Source organism: Onychostoma macrolepis, chromosome 12 (assembly GCF_012432095.1).
Source record: "Onychostoma macrolepis isolate SWU-2019 chromosome 12, ASM1243209v1, whole genome shotgun sequence".
Classification (NCBI taxonomy): Eukaryota; Metazoa; Chordata; class Actinopteri; order Cypriniformes; family Cyprinidae; genus Onychostoma; species Onychostoma macrolepis.
Window position 1 is genome coordinate 24,025,609 of NC_081166.1, and position 9,671 is coordinate 24,035,279.

At 35.7% G+C, this 9,671-nt stretch overlaps 1 protein-coding gene across 1 annotated transcript; it reads right to left on the bottom strand.

The window, feature by feature from the left end:
* Positions 1–34: 34 nt before the first annotated feature.
* rac1a (Rac family small GTPase 1a) lies at positions 35–6,646 on the bottom strand. Its single transcript, XM_058793592.1, has 6 exons — positions 6,295–6,646; positions 5,630–5,701; positions 4,503–4,620; positions 3,885–3,947; positions 3,172–3,331; positions 35–1,311 (listed from the first exon to the last, which is right to left on the bottom strand). The coding sequence occupies exons 1-6, from the start codon at positions 6,327–6,329 to the stop codon at positions 1,181–1,183; spliced, it is 579 nt and encodes a 192-aa protein (XP_058649575.1). The 5' UTR covers positions 6,330–6,646; the 3' UTR covers positions 35–1,180.
* Positions 6,647–9,671: the final 3,025 nt, after the last annotated feature.

Here is a 9,671-nt window from a genome sequence, read left to right on the forward strand (position 1 = left end):
ACTTTTGTCCATAAAGTGTACACGGAAAACAAAGGACAAAGACAAATGTTTTTATATTTGGTTTCTATTTTCAGACATAAAGGTTAATGCATTGTAGCTTTAGTGGAGACAAAAGCATGAATAAAGCATTTTAAATGTTTTAAAAAAAAGTTACAGATCTGTCAAAATTAAAAATTCCATGTGGCAAATTCCAACCATTTCATCTTGAACCATGTCTGAAGTCCAATTAGAAGTTTAATACTTAATGTCTGTACCTTTACAACAAACTGTTTATACATATAGCAGTCTTTAAGGGGATCTTTCAAGAACATGAACTCCATGTCATAGTGTTGAGGTGTCTACAGTACAGAAACATCCGACATGCTCAGCAATGAAACCCTGGTCTGATACTAGGCACTGGCAGATCTGTAGTCTAAATACAATACTGGGACTGTAAAATGGATAAAACACTGTCAGACACCTCCAAAAGACTGACTAAAATACAGAGAGAGAATAAACAAGAGATCTGCCCTTCTGAATATTTAGATACAGTAGTGAAAATATGCTATATGCTGACAAAACAAAGCTCTTGTATGCATTTTAACTAGGTTTGTTTCTTATACCGTTAAACAAAATAAACTCTCTAGCATGGAAACCTTAACACAGGAACCAAAAAAATAAAGTGGTTACTTCAGCTGTCCTCTTGTAAAATAGTTCCTTCAATGTTACTGCAATCTATGTCTCTTACAAGTGATTATCACCCCCTACCCTTTAGGAAAGATTAGACCGTTAGTGTGAGCAAATTAAAACCCATATGGGTTTAACGTTTGGCAATAATTCATTTTCTACAAAAACGCAGATTGTAAACAAAATATATGGGCTCACAAAGATGGAGTATTTAGTTCATCAAAATTAGGGGGAAATAAAGGAGATCATTAGAAGGCAGCAGGAATTTCTTACTGTACGGGAAGGAAAACTACTATGGATGCCGCTCCTCATCTCTCAGAAGCAAATAATCTGGCATTTTAACAGCTAGTTAGTGGCGCAACTCTAAATACAACGCAAGAGGGAGAAATATCTGTACATGTACATTGTGCAGACTCTTTCTTCTTCCCCAACACACATTTCCCATCATCCCCGCCTCCACTGTTCTCCTCTCAGGTGAGCTCAGATTGCAGCTGGTGCTGTGAGTACAGTCAGTTCAGAGGATAAAACACCTCCTCTTTCCTTTCTTGACTGGGGGCGGACACAGGACTGCACGGATGGCTTCATCGAACACCGTCTTAAGGCCGCGTTGCGTTAAGGCGGAGCATTCCAGGTACTTCACAGCTCCTGTAGTGAATACAAGAGTACTTAAAGTGAATCCACACTTTAAAAAGGCTGGTACACTTACATTGTATTTCTTGCACTAAACATTCCTTAGTTACAATAGACATTTGGATGAAATGATGGATGGATGGTTTAAACTGATGCATGAAAATAAGTTTGCATTTGGCTGAAAACCAACTTTTCAGCTTCTCATTTAAATATATAAGAAATGAATAAGAAATAAAAAGTTTATTTAAAAATAAATCAAATGTTTTTAATAAATCAAACATTTAAACTTCACATAAATTATCAACTTTAAGGATGTTTTTACTCCAATTCATCGCTGAAATTAAGATAAAATATGAATCTTTAAATGATAGCTATAATTGTTTTCACGACCTTTCAAAAATTCAATGAGACATTAACAGGAAAAAATATAATGTAGAAAATATGAATATGTAATATAGGCCATATATTTAACAAAATGCTTCTCACTAGAGTTATTTTTCCAGAAAACTATCAAGCTGCGAATATTAAATGGCTCTGCTGAGGTAATTTATCTGTTATGACATCTTTCCACAATTAAAAGATTGACTGAGCACTTGGGACATGAAACAGTTCAGTAAGTGTTTATGCTGTGCTATAACTAGTAGTAAATAGGCTTGAACTGAGGCGCTATAGCAAAATGCCATGTTACATTAAAAAGCACCAAAACTGTTTTTATTACTTAATATCCAAAGTAACAAGTATTGGATAGCAGTTGCACTTGATGTTTTAGTCACATTTCAACAGAAAACAGCATAGACTAAAAAAAACGATTTTGGAATTTAAAGCTGCCTTTAAAAGCAAGTTTTGCCTCCTTGTTGCCATCTCTGTTTGAAACCTGCAATTGCAGTTTTTTGCGAAATTATTTTCTTTACGTGAGTTGTGCATCGGCACGGCTCCTCAGTGTGGAGGAATCTAATGTTTAGATGTGTGACTGTCAGTCACCGCACTGGTATGGATACTGTACTTTGGAATCACAGATTCTAGCCTATGTCTTGGAAGTACGACCCAAATTTTCACCAGATATTGTCATCTGAACAAGTAACAAGTCTGCCACTTTTTTTCTAACCAACTAAAGGAAAAAAGCATTACAATTAATCCCGCTACCAATGGTGATTAAATCTTACAATCGGTTAGCTCATATAACATCAAACCGTGCAAATGATTATTATTGTTATACTTTCTTAAATTTGATTTAAATACTATTCTTTCTTAGAACTGATTCTCTTTAAAATACAAAATTGTGTAATCCCACGTAGGCTATCTGTAATCAGATGCACATTTAAAACTGAAATATCCAATTTCAGTCACTTACATGTGTTTCATAAACGCATAAACCTTTCTGGATTATAATCCGCCATCAAAATGATAAATTTAATTATTCCAGCTGCTGTGAGAAAAGGCTATAAACGATCCTCCACCTGCAGCATCCTTGCATGCCATATGGTCTCTACTAGCCGCGACAACTTCTTTATGTTTACAAGACATGACATAATGGTGTGGCGGCATGCTCGAATTTCCCGCAAAAACCTACCAGTACCACTCAAATTAGAAAACATTATTATAAGCTTACCGTTGTGAATCGGGCTTAGGTAAGGCAATAGTTTTGAACACTGGCTGGTTATGTACTTGCTCAAAAATTGATTTTGGATAATTTTTAACCCCCCCCAAAAAAAATAAGTTATGGACTGCAGCTTTAAGAATCAATTTTGAGATGTTCATCAAAATGAAGGTAGATTAAAATTGATACTGTCAGCCCATCCTAAACATACACACATATGTGTAAAGGCAACAATACACTGGCATTTAAATGCATTTTATTGATATTGAAGTCCTGACCTATTTCTTTGGCCATAGCGAGACCTTGAGGGTAGGTGATGGGTGTGAGTTTCTTCTCTTTCAACTTTTCTATAGTGTCCTTGTCGTCTCTCAGGTCAAGCTTAGTCCCAACCAGAATTATTGGAGTGTTGGGACAATGATGTCTGACCTCTGGATACCACTGTTAAAGAAAACAAAACAGGCATGCTGAGCTTCTATTGAATGCAAAATCATTCTATGCATGTAGAAAACTGGCACACTGTGCACAGTATATGTAGGCTACTCTATACTCAAATACTAATAGCATGTTACTTTGCCATTTCCTAAGCTAGCCTATGTTTTACCTGTGGATAAACAACACCACAACCTCCCGCACTCAGCAGTGACTAATGGCAAATGCCACTTGATCCTTTGAAATGGACATCACTGGATATTTTGCAGACACAGAAGATTAAAAAGACCTTCCATCTGCTTTATTACAGCTGCATCAACATGACATTTTAAGGCTTTGAAACCACATTTGCTCAATCAGTCAAGCCAGACAGACTATTCTTAGAGCCACTTCCTCTTTTCCATTCACTGTGATCATTTGGGAAGTCGCCTACATTGACTTTGTTTGTTTGTGTTTAATGCCATGCTAGCATTGCTCTCTGGCTATTTTCATGGCGAGAAACATTTATAACAAATATAGCCTATATTGACTTAAACCACAAAATATCTGAGCGCTTGCTTACCTTCGCACGGACGTTCTCGAATGAGGCTGGACTCACAAGAGAGAAACAAATCAAGAACACATCCTATAAGAAAAGAGAAGGAAAAAAAAAAAATCAGACAAAATCCTCATTTCATGCTAATGTTCAATTTCTTTCAGAATTATTTTGTTATCTGCAAAGCACAGCATTGGCTAGGCTGCTGCATTAATGAACTGTAAATTGACTCCACTTGTTTCCCAAGTGAAACAGAGCAACAAAAACACAGTGAGGTTTGTGCCTGAACGACATCGGCAAACAATTGAGCCATTCACTCTCACAGCCTTTGCAAGAGAGACGATGACAACACAGAGCTGCCATTAATGCTCTGAGCAATATACAAGAAATCACTTTAGCCTAACCAGGAATCAGGACATGGGCTATTTTTAATCATTTTACTGTGTTAAGGCGTAGTTTATTACATTTCCAGAACATAAGTCATCAAACTAGTTTCGAGATCCTTCCTGGTCTCATGACTCATTAAGGTGAAGAGTCAAAACTCCTTCAAAGATTATCCATATGGCACTGAAACTCAAATACATATGCAATCATATATATAAAAATTACTATTCATCTGTTTTAGCCCTATTATTATGATTGTACCGTCTGAGGGTAGGAGAGTGGTCGAAGTCTGTCATAATCCTCCTGCCCTGCTGTATCCCACAGACCCAGGTTCACCGGCTTTCCATCGACCATAACATTAGCAGAATAATTATCGAATCTAAATGAAAGATAGTATACAGTTCAGAGATAAGACATGACGAATATTAAAATGAATGTGAAATGCAACTTGCTACCATTTGTACTTACAATAAGTTAAACAGGTTATGCAATGGGACAAATTCATTTTAGCTGTTGGGAAGTGACTACCAGAATGGAGTCAGATGAAAGGAAGGGGTTACATGAAGCAAGTGAAAAAAAATAGTTGTTTTAGAGGTGAAGCTATTTATTATAGTCTGATGAAAGATTAAAGATACGTTTTTTTTTACTTGGAATAACATGCACAGATGAAACTGGCACAACAAGACCAGGAATGCTGGTTTTTAAAAGTAAATGGTGTCAGTTTTGATGTCGTGTTGACTTTAAAGGGCCAGTTCGCTAAAAAAATAAGAACTTGTTCCAAACCTGTTTGACACTTTTTTCTTCTGCAAAAAAGAATGTTTTAACTGCTTCTGTTAACATAATGAAAGTCATGGGGTCCAAAACAACATAAAAATGTTTATAATATTGAATTAAATAATTAGGAATAGCTCAATGCCACTGTTTCATGTCTGATTACAATAATCCTTTGAGTAACTGCTGATACCGATGCCAATGCAATACCAGTAGTTTTTATTTTGATCCGTTTAGAATCTCATTAACTTGGCAACTACACACTGCTTAAATATTGTAAATACTTAGTTAAACTATTTTATACATGTCTTAAAGCCTAATACAAATACTTGCAGCTGTCTGTGTCATTAATGTTGATTAAAAAAAAAAAAAAAAATCACACCGCTCTTTTCTGAAAAACTTAAGTAGCTCTAATAAAAAAATCTATGTATTTTTAATTAACACAGTGAAGATTATGCAGTGTTTTCAAGTTTTAATGGCCATTCTGACTGTTTAATGCAATACTGTGTTTTAAATTGGGCAAATAGATAAGTCCATAGGCTTGTTCTAGTATGAATATTCGCAATAGTAAATTGTCTGCTCTTTGGCTGAACTGGGTTAGAGTAAGGTCTACTCACACAGTAGGGATGTATTCCCCGGGAAAAGCATTGGTGGTGTAGCTGATCAGAAGGCATGTTTTTCCCACAGCCCTGAAAAAAACAACACCTCAAATCATTCATATAATACATCCAATGACAGAACTGACCATGCCTTATATAACACAAACTGATGTCATCTCTTATACTTGATTTTCCAACAAAGCAGTGATACGTTTCAGTCACAGAAAAGCAGGGCATATACTAAACATAACATTGTATAAACATCATAACAGCCGGTGTTACTCATGTGAATTACAAAAGTGGGTTTGGTTGACTTCCCCATCAATCACTGCAACACTCCCCACATATTTAGACTGCATTTACTCAAGTGTACTGCCGTTGTATGGCGTAACATTTAAAAGAAACTCAGGGAAGGCTTTAGTTTACACGGAAAACACACATTTAAAGTCATTCATAATGCTGCAAAATAAATAAATGTTGAAAACACAGATTTAACGAGTGATGTGTGTGAAATAAGCACTTTTAAAACATCTGTGAGCTACAAAGAACGCACAAAAGTTTCTAAAATAAAGGCTCACAAGTTATCTAAACTCAAAACACTACAGAGCACACTAAGAAAGGTCCGAGACGTGTAAAAGTTTATTCTAAAACAATTACAATGTTGAATACGAGGGTAAACTCACCCGTCCCCGACGACCACACACTTTATGGCCTGCATCTGTGTTCACTTAGCACGCTATCCCGTTAGCTCTCTCTGTGAATGGATCGATAAAAGCTGCTCTGACCGAGATATCCCGTCCTCAAAATTCAACACGCACAAAATAAGAACCGATAGTCGATAGAAGTTGAAAGGAAATGTCAAATTTCGCTCAAACTCGACTGAGTAAAGTTAGCTGGGCGAACGCATTCCAGAGCATTTGCTGCTGCTGCCGCTGTTCCAGTAAAACAAACAGCCACCACCCAAAAATCTCAGATCCCGGTCTGCACTCGCGCACACGCACACACGCACACACACACACACACACATATATCCAGTCCCGTCCCAAACAATAAACACACTCCCTGCTGCCTCCTGATGGACTGGCGCGGATCTGCGTCTCCAAAACACACAGCGGTCAATACGGTATATGATTGTGATTTTAAACATAAAGTTATGATGAAAACTTTAATGTCTTGCTTATTGTATCAAATTTTTCATGTTTTAAATGTGAGTTGATTAAAAGTAAAGGCATAATAATTATAAAAAAGTAGAAAAAAGTTTTAATAGTTTTAAATGAAGTATTGTCACACTTGAACTTTTTAACCCTGTAAAGTCTGATATATGAAAGTATTGTCAGAAGAAAACTATGTTTAAAAACAAGTTTGCATATATGTTTTGTATCATATTTGATACATCAGGATTTTATGGCTCATATATTCTTTAAGGATATGGGACTCACAATTAAAACACCTTAATTTTATTCAGAGGCATGAACTGAACAACAAATAGGCAGTTTGGTGTAGCCTAGCTGTTGTTATTTTTATATGGCCAAAAAGTAAGATTAAATTCTGAGCTTGTAATGTTAATCAATGAGATCTTTTCAACAGTATAGCAGAATACTTACAGAAAATGCATATAAATTAGGGCTGTCAACATTACTGCATTACTGTGTGCAAATAAATAATTCTTAATGCGTTGAAATAATTTAAGGCAAATAATAACCCCCTATTGATTATTCAAAATAAAAATGTTTGCTTTGGACAATTCTGTAATTGTTGGATGTCGATAGGGATATGTATACAGTTGGGTATTTTTGTACTTTTTAAAATGTGTAATGTTATAGGCCTACTGTGCTTTTTAGATACAACTTTTTGCAAAGTGCATATTTGAATAGATATTTTTATGTGCATATTTTGTAATTAATGTGCTTATTTTGTGCATATTTTCTAGATGCATAGTTTTGTACATTTATAATTTATTTTATTTGCGTAATTCATGTACATTTTAACACACATTCATTGTGCATGCTGTGAGTGTGCCTTTTTTTTTTTTTTTTTTTTAAAAGCACATTCCGAAACTGGGAATGGTTGCTAATTTTTTCAGCTCCTCTTGCAAATCAATTCACACATACAGCCTTTCACATATCTCTCATGTTGCTGTTGGAGGAGGGCCTTCTCTCTCAGGGCAAGGTCAGGTTTAAGTCCTTGCATATATGGCAAGCACCGATGTGGTAACGGGTTCCTCTGCAGCAGAAGGGAATTTAGGGTCACCGGTGATAGGTTCCTATCCAGTAGGGAGGACTTCGAGGTCATTGGTGACAGGGTCCTCTGGTCCTCTGCAGTAGGAAGGACTTTTGAGTTCTCTGTAGTAAAGAGAACTTCATGGTCACTGGTAATTGGTTCCCAAGTAGTCATCCTCGAGCCATCCTCAACTTCAAGGTGACCACTGATAGGTTCTTTCAGTTATAATTGTTTTATTCTAAGAATATTTATTTAATACTGCATAACCATATTAATTACAACTAAACTTGCGTTCAAGCATGCGTATTGCATTTTTAAATGTAGGGCAACTATTTAAAAATAGTTCAACTTTTAGAAATGTACATGGAGATTTAAGTTCCACTAGGTTGCGTGTGTAAATATTAATGAGATCATACAAACGTTACTTGGTAAAAAAATATTTAATCTGTCAATATGTCATCTTCCTTTCAGCCAGAAAATTAGGTGTGTCGTTAAATTAAATCGCCATGTAACCTAATTATTAATGCACAAATTCAGCTTGTTGGGTAATGAATTTCTGTTTCTCTGTGCATAGTCATGAAAATATGAACTTGAAGGTGCATAATGTCCTGTATCATGAGTAAACTTAGAATCCTGTAGAAAAAATGTCAGTTTTGAATTAATGCGGAGGAGGACGAGCAGAATCAAAGATTATTTAGGAAATCATACCGTGCAGTTTAGTAAACTCTAATGGCATACAGAAATAGGCTACTACACAAAACAAACTGTCGTATTGCTTAAGATAGCATGTTAGAAAAAGTTAATAAATGGAACAATTCTTAGAATAAGCATTTCACATATTTCTATGTACACTAATTATATAAAACTTTACTGTCACTACATCATAGCTTAAACAGTTCAATGCATTTATTTCAGTTTAAATGAACACAAACTGACTGGAAAAAATGGTTTAAAAATATTCCTTAACCTAGTGGACAACTTCAATGTCACAGCCTTCATCTTTCTGTTAAAAACTGATAGCTTACAATTTGGTGGATTTGTGATGTCTCTCAAGCATCATAAAGTAATGAAACCAGCATGTTTGCTCAGATCGACTTTTATCGACTTCTCATTTAATGTTGATGTAAAGACCGAAAGTCTAAATGAAACTAATTTTATTGCAGTCACCACCGTGTTGGCAAAGATAATGCATAAACCACATTTCTTGGCTGGATAAAGTAAACGAGCGTCTCACTAGTAAAAAAAAGTGTCAAACAGGTTTGGAACAACGTGCAGGAGTTGTACAGTAAGCACAAGTCCCTTAGTGTTCTCCACTCCTTTTGGAGTTTCCAAGTGTCCTTTTTTCAGAAAAACACCCACATCGAGTGTTGCCAAATCATTTTCAGGTGAAGTTGCTCAAGGAAGGTTGAAAGCTGCTAAATAAATTTTAAAAATAGCTAAATTTGTTGCTAGGTGCTCTTGGAAGAGAAAGTTGCTAGGGTAGTCTGAAAAGTTCCTAAATTTAGCAACAAAATTGCCATGTTGACAACACTGCCCACATCTTGAAAGCTTACAAAAAAAAAAAATTTGTGAGAATCACCCTTCAATCTAATCGTTTGCTTTACTGGATACAGCAAATATGACAACGAATGACAAGATAAACGGAGTATGCTTAATCTCACAACAAATGTAAAAAATAATTGACAATACTGGCTAATGTCTTTAGCCTAATCTTAACCATAAAGATGTACTAACTTCAGGTGCAGGGACCTCCTAAAAGACATTTCGTGGTGTATTGTTGCATCTTCACTGTAATTTCATACACCATGTGTTATACACTCCAATTTAAACAACTTATTTT